Below are 18,721 nucleotides of genomic sequence, written 5' to 3' on the forward strand. Positions count from 1 at the left end.
ATACAATTTTTGAGAAAGAGACAAAAAGAACCTGAATAGAAACACAACAGAAAATATATAATAGCAACTAACATAAATAAATAAATAAATACAGTTTCCTGTGAACACCTAGTGACTCTTACACCTCCATTTCATCCCTGTCTTATTTATGTTTAATTACAGTTTGTTTTGGTCAAACCATATTTTCAGTTTGTTAATTTCTTCAGTGATTTCCTCCAGAACTATCTGCCAAACTAGAAACTGCTGCATCCTAGTAAGAGCAGAATACTACTAGAATGAATCCGAATAAGGAAAGTTGTATTTTTTTTTCTCACCTAAATGGATTCTGCACTCACTCCAGTTTATTGTCTGGAATAGTCCCAGATTGTATTTCAGAGCTTCTAGAATTGAAACATTTTCGTGCAGGTGGTGTTGGGGGGTAATTTGGGGTTTCAGCTTTTTTTGTTTTTCACCACTTTCATCCCTGAATATGAGTTGTGATTCACTTTTGTGCGGATTAAACTGGGACTCCTGTCTCGAGAATCATCCTCTGTTCACACAGCTCCAAACATTGCGTGGCTCTCTGACAAGTCAAGATAGAACGATAGAATTCAGTCTGAATTAATAACTTCAAAGCGAAACACAGTTTTGTTTATTTTTATTTATGTCCAGAGATCAAGGATACAGTGACTAATTTCATATTTATTTACTTTAAGACTCAAGGAAATACATAGAAAACCTGTAAAGCCTACTTTTAGTACAAAATTCACGAGGTATCGATAAGGGAATCGATAAGGAATCGGATCAATAAGCAGAATCGATAATGGCATCGATAGATAAAATCTTATCAGTACCCATCCCTAGTCCCAGGCCTGGTTTTCACGTGACTAGGGTTGGGTATCGAGAACCAGTTCTTTTCGAGTATCGTTAAGAAATGATTCGATCCACCAATATCAATAGCCTTTTTGCTTAATGATTCCCTTATCAATCCTTCAAAGCGGCCGTTGTTTTTGAGGGTGTTTGTCGGGAAAATGATCATTCCTCTATGTTGATTACAGACCCTGCAGTGGCTCTATAATCAACCGTTTCTGCAGCGCGACACCACTTTGAAGCGTGAACCATTGAAGCAATGCTTCGATCCACTAGCTCGTTGGTTCTTTGATTCACTGCTCTTCAGAAACGGCAAGTCTGCTTCTTAACCCCTCTCAAAGCCATTAAAATATCGTGAGTCACTTTTGTGTGGATTAAAGTCACTAGCTGGGACTCTTGTGTTGTTGCTGTCAAGAAAGGAGACTTGTCCTCCGTTCCGTTGCCACAGCTCCAAACACTATGAGGCTCTCTGCCGAGACAGAGTCCGGTCAGAATTAATAACTTCAAAAAGAATTGCCGCTTTAAATAAAATAACACCTCTTACAAACGTAATACAGACAAGAAACTACAATTGACTAAAACTTTTTTTTCCCCAAAAAATGAGACATCCTGCATTCTTTATGAATTACATCCTGACGTGCAGCACAGATGCAAGACCTCAGCTCAGATGTATGGAAAGACATTCATGCCAATAATTGAAAGGAAATGCTTTTGACAAAATCTACAGATTTTGTTTAATTCTATTTATGTCCAGAGATCAAGGATCCACCATGTAGAGTTTATTATGTCCACAGTTTATGGATCCAGTGACCAATTTCATATTTATTTACTTTAAGACTCAATAAAATGTTGTTCAATTTCAATTCAATTTAATTGGCTTATAAAATGCCAAATCACAACAAAACCCGTCTCAAGGCGCCTCAAACAGAACAGTTCAAAATAAAAAATGTAAATAAATAAATAAAAATGTAAAAATTCAATATACATAGTTAAAAACAAAAGTACTTGATTTAAAAATGTCCACGGACTCCAACTGCACAGTTGCAGGAAGACCGTTCCACAGAGCGGGTGCACAATAAGAAAAGCTCTTTGACCCACTGACATAGAAAACCTGTAAAGCCTACTTTTAGTACACAAAAAATTCATAAGAGGTATTGATAAGGGAATTGATAAGGAATCGGATCGATAAGCGGAATCGATAATGGTATCGATAGATAAAATCTTATCGATACCCATCCCTAGTTGGGAGTGAGGTTTACTAACTACATCTGCACAGCAACACCTGCTGGCCTCCGTTACATAAACTCAATTAAAATGAGTGAATGGAATGCACTGGAAATACATCACCAACACTTAAATGCCCCAAAACTTTAAATGCACTTAAAGGAACTGAGTTGTTATGACAACGATTCATTTTTGAGTTAGTTTAATTAATGGAAATGAGTGACTATAACTTTTTCAAAGTTTGAGTTACATTAACTTAATTATTGTATTAAAATGGAGTGTTTGGTTTAACAGTGAAACAAAATAATCAGGTTTTTGTTAAGCTTCAAGTGTTTGTTACTGTATATATTGTAGTTCGGTGTTTTATAAATCACACAAAAGTTTGTATTTATTGAATCTAAACCTGGCAGGGGTGTTAGCCATGCGGTTAGTGTGGTTATTTCCAGTGCAGGAGGTTTCCAGTTCAAGGTCACCCCTGCCCATTCCTCATGTGGAGATGGATTAGGAAGGCCATCCACCTCAGATCTGCTGTGGTGACCCCAAACAAAACAAGGGTGAAGCCAACAGGACTTACTTCTTATTTATTGCAAATTAACATTTGGAAATTGGAACACTGAAATGATCTTCTCCTGACAAATGAAAGAAAAAAAATGTCAAATGTCACAAAGAATTATAAAGAAAAATCATGAGGGTGCTTAAGTTTTCTTCCATGTGAATTTAATCTGTTCGTCATTTGGATTTTGGACAGATAACTGAATGCATCAGAAATTTTTACCTTGTGCTGTTGGAAATTGTGCTGTGCATTTGTAATATTTTCTGATTCATTGTAGACTAAACATTTCATCATTTAATTAAAAAATATTGAATCAAATCATCCAAATCAGCTGTAATGCATCAAGATTAAGATCCATGTTTTCCTTGACTACCTGGACTGAGCCACCAATGTGTATGTGGGGAAAGTGGAGTCTTGAGGTCTCTGGACAGAGGCACGAAGGGTGATTGAAAAGTTTTGAGCCGGTCCCAGAAGAAGTAGGGTGTGGTCCTCCATCTTTTGTATATCAGCCCAGTCTCACGTTTTATTTTTTTTTCTATGCTCCAGTGATGAAATTAGTCAAATTTTCATGACACAGTTTTTTAAACTCACTATTACTAACCCTACTCCCACCCCGACCCTAACCTTAACCATAACCTAATCCCACTCCTTCCCCCCACCCTAACCATAACCACCACGACCCCCCCCCCCCCCCCCGCTTCACTTTTAATTTCATGCAGCCGTCATGGAATGAATTAGAATGAATTTGTGCTGCTGTGATGAAAATGAGGTGCTTGTCGTCATAGTATCAAGAACCAGTAGAATAATGTATATTTCGTGCTGCTGAATCACGACTTGCAGTGAGACTGGGTTGAATATATAGCCTTTATTGTCATTGTATACGAGGTCTATTAGAAAAGTATCCGACCTTATTATTTTTTTCAAAAACCATATGGATTTGAATCACGTGTGATTGCGTCAGACAAGCTTGAACCCTCGTGCGCATGCGTGAGTTTTTCCACGCCTGTCGGTTGCGTCATTCACCTGTGAGCAGGCTTTGAGTGAGCAGTGGTCCACCCCCTCGGCGGATTTTCATTGTCAGGAAATGGCGGAATGATTTGGGCTTTTTTCCATCAGAATTTTTTCAGAAACTGTTAGAGACTGGCAGCTGGAAACCATTAGAAAAATTTATCTGGCTTTCGGTGAAAATTTTACGGGCTTCACAGAGAATAAGGACTGTTACTACAGCTTTAAGGACGCTCGGCGCGCCGCGCTCCGTGCCACCATCGAGAGCCACAAACCACCGGATCATTTCTAAACGGATGGCTGTGTGGAGCCAGGACCGTCGTGTGCCATTTCTCTGGTTATCACAAGAACTGGACATCAGCCATTTTCCGGCAGATTTCACTTTTAACAAGAGATTTTGTCATGGAAAGCCGAGCGGAGGCTTCGCGTGTCACGATGGATTCGCTACTGGAACGAGACAAAACCACCTCCGTTTTGGTCTCACAGGACAGCTTTGAGATGGCGTTCAGACAGCTGTTGGTGGTTTTTCCATCGAGTGATTATCTGAGAAATTGTGGATGTGCCTGGACATGCCAGAACATGTCCTGTGAGGCTTCATCACGGTGTTGCTGTGCGAAATGCGGCACCGCCGCAACGCGCGAAGCCTCCGCTCCTCTTTCCATGACAAAAACTCCTGTAACAGTGGAATGTGCCGTTCATTCCCAAACTGGATGCTGTGTTTTATCCGGGACGTCGTCTGACTAGCACAGGAATTGTGAAAAGACGTGCACATCAGCACTTTTTCGCCACATTGAGACAGACGTGCGGAGGAATTCCGTGCGTCGCGGCGGTGCCGCATGCCGCAAAGCAACGCCATGATGAAGCCTCACGGGACATGTTCTGGCATGTCCACAATTTCTCAGATAATCACTCGATGGAAAAACCACCGACAGCTGTCTGAACGCCATCTCAAAGCCGTCCTGTGAGACGCCATACAAGGTACTCACTACACACCAGGAGCAACTAGAGGATTAAGGACCTTGCCTTAGTGATTTTCTGGTCAGGCTGGAATTTGATCCTCTGGTCTCAAGCCCAATGCTTAACCACTAGAACATCACCTCCCCAAGAAGTCCATTTTCTCTAAATGAGTGATTCAACACAGCATCTGCCGAGGAACGTCAACTGGATGCTCACTCAAACAAAGTAATCTAAGATGACAGGATACACACATAAACAGCTGTATTTCTGTGTAATTCGAATAGGTTTGGCATTTTTCTCATATATTTTGTAAAGGCTAGTGACAATATACACTTCTAAACCTAAAAACGCTGTTTTGTAACCAGATCAAACCTCTGAAGTGGTTTACAAGACGTTTTATGGAAATACTAGCATGCTAACTAGCAGTACAAAAATGTCACTGTGAAAGATGTTGGACTGAAACAAATCAAGCAAACTTTGGTTCCATTAAGTAGTCAAGGTTTGAGGAAAATTCAGAGTGACAGTGTCGATTTCCCCATCATTTATAATCTATCAACACTGCGCACAGTAATACCACGTAACCACGAGCTGGCCACACCCCTGGGGATGCCCATCAAATGACAAACGGCTTGCCGGCCTCATTTGTAGCTAATCTAACCGTGTGGTTAAGGAGACTTAGATGAGGTGTAGCACTTGAACTGTGAGGAAACATCAGCTTTGACACTTTGGTGATGCGGCATGGTTCTCCGTGAAGCCAGGTGCCCACCTGGCTGCGACGAACAGATGGCTACTTTACAGAGGTGGGGATGAGCCTGTTGTCTGCCTGAGTGCCCAAGTCGGCATTGCACTGTCACGGATGCCACTAGGTGTGGCACCAGCCCATACTTCCCCGTCTGACCTGATTTATTCTGTATTGTTAAGTTTGTCATCTTCAGATGGTTGAACTGAAAAAAAAACAGATGTTATAGTTTAGCTGAGCATGTGAAATGAAATACTCCATTTAAAACGTCCTGTAATGAATTCCAGCATCCTTCTCTTGCCCCAGGTTTTAATGAGATGATTTGCATACTTTATTATCTCAGTACACCCCACTGATGGGAAATATATTGATACATTAATATGTCAATTCAGCACTTTCAAACTCCTCATTTTAATTTTGGAAATACATGAGAGGTCTTCAGAGGAATTAGGAAGGCTGGTAAGCAGGGAGGCTGAAACGCCATGGACATTTAAGTGTCCTTGAGCAAGACGGCGCATTCCTCCCAAGCTGCAGGAACATTGGTCCATTTCTCAAAATTATTGGCACCCCTTATTTTCAAGTACATAAGTCAGACATAAACACAAATAAGAAATACATAATGCAAATTATAATACAAATAAAATACCCGTTATGATGACTGGTTGGCTTTGGTACTATAGTACCTCTCTTTAGAGGATCTTTGGGCACTGCTGGAATGACATTTTTGTCAATTGAATAGTTATTTCAGGAGACTTAGATGAGATTCGGCACTTGAATTGTGAAGGAACACTGAGTACACTATGTACATAAAGAAAACATAAATTGTAAAAATAATAAGACCTAGTAAAAGACAAATATGATGAAAGGACTTGTTTTGGGCATGTGTCATTGCACAGGTAAAGTTAAGGCACTTTTTGAAATACAGAACTAAGTCATTACTTAACACGTTATTTATTGAATAATTTAAATACCAGGCATACAATAGTTTCGAAGGCTTACGTATAAAGCAGTTGTTTTCAAACTGTGAGGCATGCTCCCCCTGGGGGGCACCAGAGCAGGCCCGGCGCCAGAAAAAAAATATTAAGGGGGCGATGATTTTATCACAAAAAAAGTGCGCACCAGAGGGTACGTGCCTCTGAGCGTGCGTAATGAATTGGGTGCGCTCCTAGAAAGCTTGTGTATTTAGGCTACACCATTGTAAGAGACTGACTGAGTAAGAGTAAAGAGTGATAAGAGTATTTTTTAGTTATTATTTGAACGTATAGACCCTCGGTCAAGTGATCTCCTGCATACCACAAAACCAAACCAACAACTGATCTGAGAAACGACACAAGACAGTAGATTAACCCCACATACAGCGCTTGTGATGGAGGCTCCATCACAAGCACAAACAGTGCAATTGGGCATGACAGTCACACAATGGGTCAAAGATAAACCTTTCATGTAGATATACAGTGGTCCCTCGTTTATCGCGGGAGTTACGTTCTAAAAATAGCCCACAATAGGCGAAATCCGCAAAGTAGACAGCGTTATTTTTTACAATTATTATAGATGTTTTAAGGCTGTAAAACCCCTCACTCCACACTTTATACACTTTTCTGAAACAGGCATTAACATTTTCTCACTTTTCTCTCGTGAGTAAACACTCTCAAAGTTAAAACCTTAGTAGAAAAAGAAGACCAACCTGTTTTCAGGCCCAAACATTTGTTTGAGAAATAAAAATAGAACGTTTTCCTATAAGTAATTATGATGGCTTTTAGAATGAACAAATTTAATTTTAACTATCAACCTACGAGGTTGGACACATAAGAAATTATTAATAGTGACTGACCACTATCACAGTTCCTCTGATCGCACCTCTTCGTCCTGGCGCCGCGCCACTGTCGCGCCTTTTTCCACTCACACCTCGCTGCAGGTGTCTTTTTCCGAGTGAAGAACACAGTTATGGGTAATTGTTGGCGTTCTTTTTTCTTCTGGGCGAGAAGATTCTTATAAACAGACACGCAGAACACAATGTGCGTGCTCTCCCTTCGCGGTGCCGCAACAGGTGTCCCGTCATCTCGACAGAACACTGGCCTGCTTGATGAGGACGCAGAGGACAATGCGATTTTGAAAGTTCTCCCACTTAGAAATCATGGAGGGGTCTGAAATTTTCATCTTAGGTGCATGTCCACTATGAGAGACATAATCTAAAAAAAATTCCGGAAATCACAATGTATGATTTTTTTTTAATAATTTATTTGTATGTTACTGCTGCAAATAAGTATTTCATCCCCTACCAACCAGCAAGAATTCTGGCTCACACAGACCTGTTAATTTTTCTTTAAGAAGCCCTTTTATTCTGCACTCTTTACCTGTATTAATTGCACCTGTTTGAACTTGTTACCTGTATAAAAGATACCTGTTCACACACTCAATCAATCACACTCCAACCTGCCCACCATAGCCAAGACCAAAGAGCTGTCTAAGGACACCAGGGACAAAACCGTAGACCTGCACAAGGCTGGGATGGACTACAGGACAACAGGTAAGCAGCTTGGTAGAAGACAACAACTGTTATGATTATTTATTAGAAAGTGGAAGAAACACAAGAATCTCCCTCGGTCTGGGATTCCATGCAAGATCTCACTTTGTGGGGTAAGGATGATTCTGAGAAAGCTCAGAACTACACAGGAGGACCTGATCAATGACCTGAAGAGAGCTGGGACCACAGTCACAAAGATTACATTAGTAACACATGATGCTGTCATGGTTTAAAATCCTGCAGGGCTGCAAGGTCCCCCTGCTCAAGCAAGCACATGTCCAGGCCCGTTTGAAGTTCACCAGTGACCATCTGGATGATCCAGAGGAGGTATGGGAGAAGGTCATGTGGTCAGATGAGACCAGAATAGAGCTTTTTGGAATCAACTCCACTTACCATGTTTAGAGGATGAGAACCCCAAGAAAACTATCCCAACCGTGAAGCATGGGGGTGGAAACATCATACTCTGGGGGTACTCTTCTGGAAAGGGTACAGGACGAATGCACTGTATTGAAGGGAGGATGGATGGGGTCATGTACTGCGAGATTTTGGCAAACAACCTCCTTCCCTCAGTAAGAGCATTGAAGATGGGTCATGGCTGGGTCTTCCAGCATAACAATGACCCCAAACACACAGCCAGGGCAACTAAGGAGGGGCTCTGTAAGTAGCATTTCAAGGTCCTGGAGTGGCCTGGCCAGTCTCCAGACCTGAACTCAATAGAAAATCTTTGGAGGGAGCTGAAACTCCAAACCTGAAAGATCTAGAGAAGATCTGTATGGAGGAGTGGACCAAAATCCCTGCTGCAGTGTGTGAAAACCTGGTGAAAAACTACAGGAAACGTTTAACCTCTGTAACTGCAAACAAAGGCTACTGTACCAAATGTTAACATTTATTTTCACAGGTGTTCAAATACTTATTTGCAGCAGTAACATACAAATAAATGATTAAAAATCCATACATTGTGATTTCCGGAATTTTTTTTTTTTAGATTATGTCTCTCACAGTGGACATGCACCTAAGATGAAAATTTCAGACTCCTCCATGATTTCTAAGTGGGAGAACTTGCAAAATCAGAGGGTGTTCAAATAAATACTTATTTTCCTCACTGTGTGTGTCTGTGTATATATATATATATATATATATATATATATATATATATATATATATATATAGTGAAGATGATGTCTCATCTACAGAATGGTTTCTAGTCATATTATGGTTTCTAGTCATATTATAAAAAAAATTAAAATTCTAGCCACAGAGAGAGAGAAAGAACAACCAGATGGCAGACTCACTTTGTCATGTGCACATATTGCAAAGGTACCACATTCCACATTACTGAATGGGGCAATAAAGAAACGAATCACTCAGCAATGAAGCGGTACATAAATTTATCTTAACAAAATCATGAAAATAAATTTCTAGTACTTAACATAAAGGCATTTGAAAGAAAGTATGTTTTTTACCTTGAATTGATGACTCATGGACAGAATGTCCTTGAACAGCTTTGAGCTCAAGTTACAAACTGACACTATACGTTGTACAAGCTAAACGGCCTTCAGTCAGTTACAACAAACTAATGCTTGACAGATGATGTGTGCATGAAAAACTTTGTAAAACCCTGTGTAATCTCTACCGCAGTTCTTTATCTAATTTACTGCCCCTTACCAAAAACCAAACCATTATTTTCCTCACTTTGAGTTTATTAAATGTCACATTTAGGGATGGGTATCGATAAGATTTTATCGATATCGATACCATTATCGATTCCACTTATCGATCCAATTCCTTATCAATTCCCTTATCGATACCTCTTATGATTTTTTTGTGTACTAAAAGAAGGCTTTACAGGTTTTCTATGTCAGCGGGTCAAAGAGCTTTTTCTTATCGTGCACCCGCTCTGTGGAACGGTCTTCCCGCGACTGTGTGCAGTTTGAGTCTGTGGACATTTTTAAATCAAGACTGAACTGTTCTGTTTGAGGCGCCTTGAGACGGGTTTTGTTGTGATTTGGCATTTTATAAGCCAATTAAATTGAATTGAAATTGAACAACATTTTATTGAGTCTTAAAGTAAATAAATATGAAATTGGTCACTGGATCCATAAACTGTGGACATAATAAACTCTACATGGTGGATCCTTGATCTCTGGACATAAATAGAATTAAACAAAATCTGTAGATTTTGTCAAAAGCATTTCCTTTCAATTATTGGCATGAATGTCTTTCCATACATCTGAGCTGAGGTCTTGCATCTGTGCTGCATGTCAGGATGTAATTCATAAAGAATGCAGGATGTCTCATTTTTTTGGGGAAAAAAAAGTTTTAGTCAATTGTAGTTTCTTGTCTGTATTACGTTTGTAAGAGGTGTTATTTTATTTAAAGCGGCAATTCTTTTTGAAGTTATTAATTCTGACCGGACTCTGTCTCGGCAGAGAGCCTCATAGTGTTTGGAGCTGTGGCAACGGAACGGAGGACGAGTCTCCTTTCTTGACTGCAACAACACAAGAGTCCCAGCTAGTGACTTTAATCCACACAAAAGTGACTCACGATATTTTAATGGCTTTGAGAGGGGTTAAGAAGCAGACTTGCCGTTTCTGAAGAGCAGTGAATCAAAGAACCAACAAGCTAGTGGATCGAAGCATTGCTTCAATGGTTCACGCTTCAAAGTGGTGTCGCTCTACAGAAACGGTTGATTATAGAGCCACTGCAGGGTCTGTAATCAACATAGAGGAATGATCATTTTCCCGACAAACACCCTCAAAAACAACGGCCGCTTTGAAGGACCGATAAGGGAATCATTAAGCAAAAAAGGCTATTGATATTGGTGGATCGAATTGTTTCTTAACGATACTCGAAAAGAACTGGTTCTCGATACCCAACCCTAGTCACGTGAAAACCAGGCCTGGGACTAGGGATGGGTATTGATATCGATGCCATTATCGATTCTGCTTATTGATCCGATTCCTTATCGATTCCCTTATCAATACCTCGTGAATTTTGTACTAAAAGTAGGCTTTACAGGTTTTCTATGTATTTCCTTGAGTCTTAAAGTAAATAAATATGAAATTAGTCACTGTATCCTTGATCTCTGGACATAAATAAAAATAAACAAAACTGTGTTTCGCTTTGAAGTTATTAATTCAGACTGAATTCTATCGTTCTATCTTGACTTGTCAGAGAGCCGCGCAACGTTTGGAGCTGTGTGAACAGAGGATGATTCTAGTTTCTTTCTCGCAACGAGACAGGAGTCCCAGTTTAATCCACACAAAAGTGAATCACAACTCATATTCAGGGATGAAAGTGGTGAAAAACAAAAAAAGCTGAAACCCAAAATTACCCCCAACACCACCTGCACGAAAATGTTTCATTTCTAGAAGCTCTGAAATACTGGTTTGAATGAAACAAACTGTAATTAAACTTAAATAAGACAGGGATGAAATGGAGGTGTGAGAGTCACTAGGTGTTCACAGGAAACATTTATTTCTGTATGTATTTATTTATTTATGTTAGTTGCTATTATATATTTTCTGTTGTGTTTCTATTCAGGTTCTTTTTGTCTCTTTCTCAAAAATTGTATATAATAATCATTAGATTATTAATATATAAGCAAAAATAAATTTAAGGAATATTACAATTTGAAAACAAATGCACCCGAACGTGATGACGGCTGCAACTGCTAAATGCTAACTTTTAACATTGAAAAAGCCGTAGACATGCTAACGCGTTAGCATCGCTCCCGTTTTTAAGTTATAAAATACATCTATCAACTGTTTCAGAAGACCATAACAGGTCGGGTTAACATAGAAAAGGTAAATAATACTCACAGACGTATGCTCTTTAGGGTTTTAGCGGGGCAAATTAAGCGAAAGAAAGAAATAAACGAAGCAATCGACCGAAGCATTGCTTCAATCTGCGAACCACGCTTTGATTGGTTCAAGGTTCAAAGCAAAGCCGCGCTGCAGAAAAGTTGATTAAGGACCCGCTGCAGGGTCTGTAATCAATGTAGAGAAATAATCATTTTCCTGACAAACACCCGCCAAAACAACGGCCACTCTGAAGGACCGATAACAGAATCGTTAAGCACAAAGCTTATTGATGTCGGTGGATCGAATCATTTCTTAACGATACCCATCCCTACCTGGGACCCTCACAGACAGTGTCCATCTTGTGAAAGGCCCCTAAAATAGGTCATACAGCACTTTGTATACAATGTGGGTGTTTACAGTGGTTGCGGTTTAGTCTCACATTTCTAATGTTACTGGTTCTCACCAACAGGGGGAGCCCTCCCTTTATGTGGAACTTGCACATGTGTGGTGAAAGTGAAACTTAACTCTTGTTGAAATTTTAAGCCAGGTTCCAGACACTTTTAAACAGATAACTAAAGCAAAGGCTTGATCACTAACATAAAATAAGTAATTAGTACAGATATTATCTAACACCTGCATCACATTTCAAGATTCAAAATACACTGGAACCTCTGTTTTAGAACTTAACTGGTTCCTAAATGTTCTTAAACCGAGTTGTTCTTAAACTGAAACCAAATTTCCCATAAGACATGTAAAATGGATGAATCTGTTCCTGGACCCAAAAAGAACACTGTTTTGCTGTTGTTGTTTTACTTTTTTAACACCATTTCATGCATAAAAGGCAAACAAAATGCAAATAATATACAGAGTGTTGTGTACAAAATACTGTACAGTAATAATAAAATAGGCAATTTAATTTCACCTTACCTGTACAGAAGAGACTTGATGGATCCTGAAGGGGATAGATGTTAGTGTCCGTTAGGATGTTTCACCACACACCAAGCCAGTTTATTCCAGGTGTTTGTCATAAAATACTCCAAACTACACAGATCAGACACCTCTGCTGCAGTGAAACTTTAATGTTGTATGCTAACAGTATTAGCACTTTTAGCAGCTATTGGTAGCTTCACCCGTTAGCTCCACTTAAAGTACGATTACTGGCAAAAATACATGGCTCATAACTTTTAATGTCCACAATAAAGTAAACCGCACAGTCCCCAAAAATTTGATTTAATAAACACCCGAACACAAAACCAAAAAAACAAAAAACAAACAAAAAAAACCCTTCTTCTTCTTTTGAGTTTATTGGCTGATTGCAACCCAACATGGTGCATTGCTGCCACCTACGGTGGTGGAGGTGCTTGTGCACCAAGATTTTGTTCAAAAAGTGATGCATTTTTCGATCAAATAATATGTTCCTGAACCGATTTGTTCGTAAAGGGAGCCGTTTGAAAACCGAGGTTCCACTGTAATACAAACACATACAAACTCATTATTTCTGCAGCTTTGCATTGCACTGCTGTGTTTACGTTCATGTGTTGCAAGCCATATGCCATCATTGTGATCACCAATGTTACTCACACCATTGTAGTTTGTTTTTCTTTTCTTAAAGCTATTTGCATTGACTGGCTGAAAGTTACCTCATTTGGTGATGGGGTAACTTTCCTTGCCTCTGCCTCCTTTGTGGCATAAAGTCACGTGATGAGTCCGCCCTCTAGTTGTCCTATCAGATTCTATGTTTCTGACACATCTACAAAGATCTGACTACAGTAGTTACAAAACAAACTCATCACAATAACCATGAAGTCAAATAACATGACAAATGAAGGCTTATTCCATTCATGACCCTATATGGGCAGCACTGTGACTTAGTGGTTAGCACTGTTGAAGCCCAGCAAGAAGGTCATAGGTTCGATTCCCACTTGTGGCCTTTCTGTGTGGAGTTTGTGTGTGTTTCCTTCGGGTGCTCCGGTTTCCTCCCACATTTAATGCAGACATGCAGGTTAGGTGAATTGGAAACTTTATAACTGTCCAGGTCTCTCTTGCAAAAGAGGCCTCGATCTCAACGGGACTAACCTGGTTAAATAAAGATTAAATTAAATCCCTATTTACTTGAGAATCAGGGGGCAACAATAGTTTTCACCAGGACTATATTTGACCTGTGACCTTTTGTGCATTTGTTAAAGTGGCATCACACACACGCACGCACACACACACAAATGTATGTAACATGTTCAGGAACACTTTGTTCTTTTATATGTGCATCATTCCCAAAATCCAGCTGTGTGCTTGCTGCGATGTAGGAGCAGAGGGACGATTTTCCTCCACACTCGGTATTTAAATGACCTTTCAGGATTATGAAAATGACATTCTGGTAGCTGCCTGTGACGTGTCCGGACATGTCAGATCCAGCAGACGAACACTGACATTCTCATCACATGGACTGGTTATAAAGTGACCGATGACCAAGAGCAGATATCAGCAGTCCTGACACGTGTGAATGCAGCTTTGACTTTGTTCTCACTGAAAGTCTTTTTAGGCCACGAGGAAGCTGTGATGTACTGAGCTGCTGATGTTGTGCGGCAGTGCATTAGCCACTACACCTAACTTCAAGTATCTAGAAAAACTCTGCAGCCTACTAATTGAGAAGCAGCTTGCACTTTTCTCAGTGTGGGGCGATTCATTACAGAAAACACACTCTGACCGACTACATTTGATTTAGGTGAAAGTAAATGACTGGCTGGTACACAGATAATTATCACAGGAAACCAGTGTGGTGCTGATCATCAGCACATTAAAAGTGTATTTTCACTGGGCTGCTTTGTGCGTTAAAGCCACAGTGCGTAGGACTTAGCTTTATTTATTAGCAGAAATGGAACCCAGCCATTCACCATCACTTTATTAGTATATAACTGCCTGCAACAATGACTTGGTGTGTATTTTAAAGTTTAGAATGAGCTCTTCATTTCTACATGGGAGTATGTGGTCCTGCCCCCCGTGGTGAACAAAAGATGAACAGTGCCATTGTCAATTGACTACGGTACAGCACCAAAAACCTGAAGAAGGTCTCTGGTTACCTTTGCCAACAAAGTTGGGTGGAAGTTGTTTTTTTTGCCCCTGTTTGTTTGTTTGTTAGTTTGTCTGTATGTGAACAGCCTGGAACCCACATTTTTCCATATATCATTATGGAATTTTTAGAGAGTATTTATATCGTTATAGGCAAGAACTGATTCAATTTTCAAGGTCAAAGATCAAAGTCGGGAAAATTCTTGAAAAATCCCCATCCTTTAACACTGAATGAATTTTCAAAAAGTCATAACTCTGTCGAAAAAGATCCAATTTCTTTCATATTTGAGGGAGTTATGTAGGATGGTATCCTTTATCGACTGGCACAGTTTGATCTGGATCTGATCCGGATTACAGATTTTGTGGCCATTTAAATTTAACACTGAAAACCCCATTTAATGTATATTTTACATTATCAGTCAAGCAACATGTATTATTTTACACTCACTATCACCTGACAAAGTTTGATCTGGATCTGATCCGGATTGTGAATTTTGTGGACATTTGAATTTAATATTGAAAAGTCCATTTGGTATATCTCAGTCAGTCTCATTTTTCTGTTATGGATTTACCTACACCACCAAAATTGGATGGAGGTTCCAATTTTATGCCTGTTTGTCTATCTTCTAGTTATCAGTCGGAAAACAAGTGCCAAAAAGCAATGACAAATTGTGCATAACAGAGATAACCAATGGTCTGTGAAAATTAGTTGAAAAAGAATTCAGAATTTGAAAAAAACCCTGACAAAACCACACACAAAAAAAAAACAAAACAAAAAAAACGATTCAAGTACATTGACCTTGAAAATGTTTTCCAGTGTTAAAATTTGTGAATTGGAAACTAGTGCTGGTGGAGGTTTGCGCTCTAGGAGTGCGGTGCTCTATTTTTTCGTGAAATATGCATTTGTAAGTAAGTAATGCCACGTTTGACTTATTATAATTTATCATGAAACATTAATGCCTACATTTAACAATAATCAAAGAATATATCAGTTTGCATCATATCAAATTGAGTCGCATTAAATAAAACTGTTCCATAATAACAAGTATGGTTGCTGAATTGTATTATAGCCCATGCATATAGATTAGATACACATCATATCATTTTATAAAGAAAATAGCCACACCCTTAATAAAAATGTTTTTAATCCTTGTGCCACGGTGCTGCTGATGAATTTGCAGGAAGCACAGACAGAGCGGCAGCTCCAGTTGCATCAGCACGAAGTGGAGTGTAACACAGTGCAGACTGATTTCTGTTAAAAAAAAAAAATCCTGTCATTAGTCACCATTTCAGCTGTTTAAAGTTGACACCTTCCATTGGCATAAACAACAAGGTGACTTGACTGAGACAAGTGGAGCCAACAAATCGTTTTATTTATTCATTTATTTTTGTGTAGGAAGGCTTGACCTTTACGCCTTCCAAAGAAACACATGAAAGAATGAAAGGTCAAATCACATCAAATCTCTTGTGTTTTGTGTTGCTTTCTGATGTTTTATATCATTGTGGCTGCCAGAATGGATGGTCGCCCAACTTAGTATGGTCCGCTCTTTTGGACCCTGCTCTTGTGCAGCGCCTTGATACAGCACGTGCTGTGATTTGGTGCTATACAAATAAATTGAATTAAATTGAATTGAAAGGTATTGGAGGGCTGATACATACCCTGCACGCTATACACACCACAATATAAATGTACATGTAAATATACATGTCTTTAATGGTGTAGAATTTGACCAAACTACTTAAAAATTGAAATATATGCTGTAGATTATCCATCTAGGCTTCTTGATTGTTTATATATATATATATATATATGTATATATATATATATATATATATATATATATATAATTTGGGGGATTTTCAGACTGTATGTTCTTTGACCTTTGACCAAACTACTCCAAAATCTAATCACCTCTAGATATCAATGCCAGTAATATTCACACCAAGTTTGAAGGAAATCCGTCCAGCTGTTTCTGATTTTTCTTGTCCACAGACATATAGATGTCGGTGAAAGCAGTACCCTGCTGGCTGCTTGGCCTGTAGCTATAGTGTATGTACATCTGGCAGCAGGCGATTAAAACTGCTGTTGAGGCCTCTGCATTTGAACCACAGTTACTCTACTTTATTTAAAGTTAATGCATCTCTGAAAAATCAATACCAGCCAGGACAGATTCTTATCAGGGTGCACTAAAATAACCTCAGGCTTGCATTCTAGCACGTCTGTCCATGAGATGAAATATATGCAGGAGATCGGATTAATAATTGATGTTGTTACCAAACATATGATAGGGAGGCTGCACCTGAAGATGATGCATGCTGCAAACCGAGGAAACCAGCTTGCTGTGCCAGCACTGACGAGAACATAATTAACTTTTTGATCCTTTTAATATCTTTGAGACCCAGCTGTCATCCACAATGAATTATGGCATTGTATTGTGCATAATCTTTACAAAGAAATTTGCACAGTAAGAAGGATGATGCTCACCTGAAGATTGCAAACTCCCATCTGTGACCGAAAACAGTGTCCATTTTAAACTCGCTGTAGTAAGTGAGCGAGTAATACGCAGGCTTTTCATAGCAGCAGCCGTTAAGGAGTCATTAAGAAAAGCACTAAACCATTCCTAAAATGTGAAGCTTCTTGGTGGCTCACAATAGATTATTGTGGTTGTACATGGCAGCTCCCACTTTGTGGGCATGCTGCGCTGACTAAATCGGATGCTAATTGGGAATTACTGACATTTTCTATCTGAAAAATGTCAACTTTTTGTAGGAGAATGAAGAACAGTCTTGTGTTTAGGTCGCTGGCCACCTTAAAGCTGTCTCTCGTCTTGTACGTGTAGTTATCCTTCTGTGAAGCACTTTGTAACTTTGGTTTTTGAAATGTGGCTATATACATAAAACTTTACTTGCATAACAGTCATGCTTTCAGTAAACCTTCACTCAGTGCTGGAGTACATTTGAGATTATGTCCGTTTTAGTTATTTTGGCCGTCGTTGTGCTCCGTGTATTAAATTTTATATCCAAATGAAACCCAATCTCTTCGGCTTCCATGCTCTCTTTGTGATCTCATTGAGGATTGGTTGATAGAACAGTCAATCACAACAACCCAGCCCCAGACATAAAACCCCCTGTAACTCCCTCGGGTATGGGAGAGAAACCAGAGCCTTGCTCATCCACCCTCCCTTGTACATTTAGTTTATTCAGAAGCCTCTGGCGGCACCAGGATTCAGTGGACCAACATCACCGCAACACATCATCCAGCAATCAAAGTCAAGACTTGGAAACTTTTCTTGAATTGTTGGTGAGAATGGGAGCCCCAGAGGACGAAGTGCCACGCCCGCCGTCGGACATCACAGTGTTCGGGGCCAACTGCACCCTCCACGGGTTGAGCCACATCTTCCTGCCTGGCAGAGTGACTCTCCGACGGCTGCTTTGGGCTGCAGCATTCAGTATGTCCCTCTCCATCTTCCTCCTCCAAGTGGTTGACCGTGTGATTGAGTATTGCAGATACCCCCATGTAACCATCCTGGATGAAATGGACAGCCCAGTCATGTACTTCCCAGCCATCACCCTGTGCAACTACAACAGCTACCGAAAGTCCCAAGTTCGGAGGAATGATCTATTTTGGATGGCTGGGCTGCTGGGTGTGGAGCAAGGAGACTTTGACGACTTCATGGCCGCTTTGGGGCAGCCGTCGGACAGTAGCAAGTTTTTCCCCAGCAAGACCTTTAACATGCTGGAGTTTGTGCAGAGGGCGAGCCACAATATAGAGGACATGTTGCTTGACTGCAAATACAGAGGCAAAGACTGCGGTCCAGAGAACTTTACCACAGTAAGTGGAACTTCTTGTCTGGTTGTAGGTTTGGGTGAAATTACCTGAAACGTTTGAATAATTACGATCCCAGAAGTCCTAGGTTTAACATTTACACGTTGTAAATTGCAAATTTGGCAAAATTCTGTTAGCATGGAATTTTGAACAAAAGACAAAGAAACAAGCAACA

The 18,721-nt window shown here is 39.8% G+C and overlaps 1 protein-coding gene across 2 annotated transcripts in view; it reads left to right on the forward strand.

The window, feature by feature from the left end:
- Positions 1–18,721, forward strand: part of asic1c (acid-sensing (proton-gated) ion channel 1c) — a 337,041-nt gene that overhangs the window by 200,958 nt on the left and 117,362 nt on the right. Inside the window, exon 1 of one of the 2 annotated variants that reach the window (XM_034182370.1) lies at positions 18,013–18,552. The exons of the other annotated variant lie outside the window; for it this stretch is intronic. Within the exon in view, the coding sequence (XP_034038261.1) occupies positions 18,028–18,552 (525 nt within the window). The 5' untranslated portion in view covers positions 18,013–18,027. Of the gene's footprint in view, positions 1–18,012; positions 18,553–18,721 lie in introns of those variants that run through there. 2 annotated transcript variants of the gene reach the window in all.

Source organism: Thalassophryne amazonica, chromosome 12, assembly GCF_902500255.1.
Source record: "Thalassophryne amazonica chromosome 12, fThaAma1.1, whole genome shotgun sequence".
NCBI classification, from domain to species: domain Eukaryota; kingdom Metazoa; phylum Chordata; class Actinopteri; order Batrachoidiformes; family Batrachoididae; genus Thalassophryne; species Thalassophryne amazonica.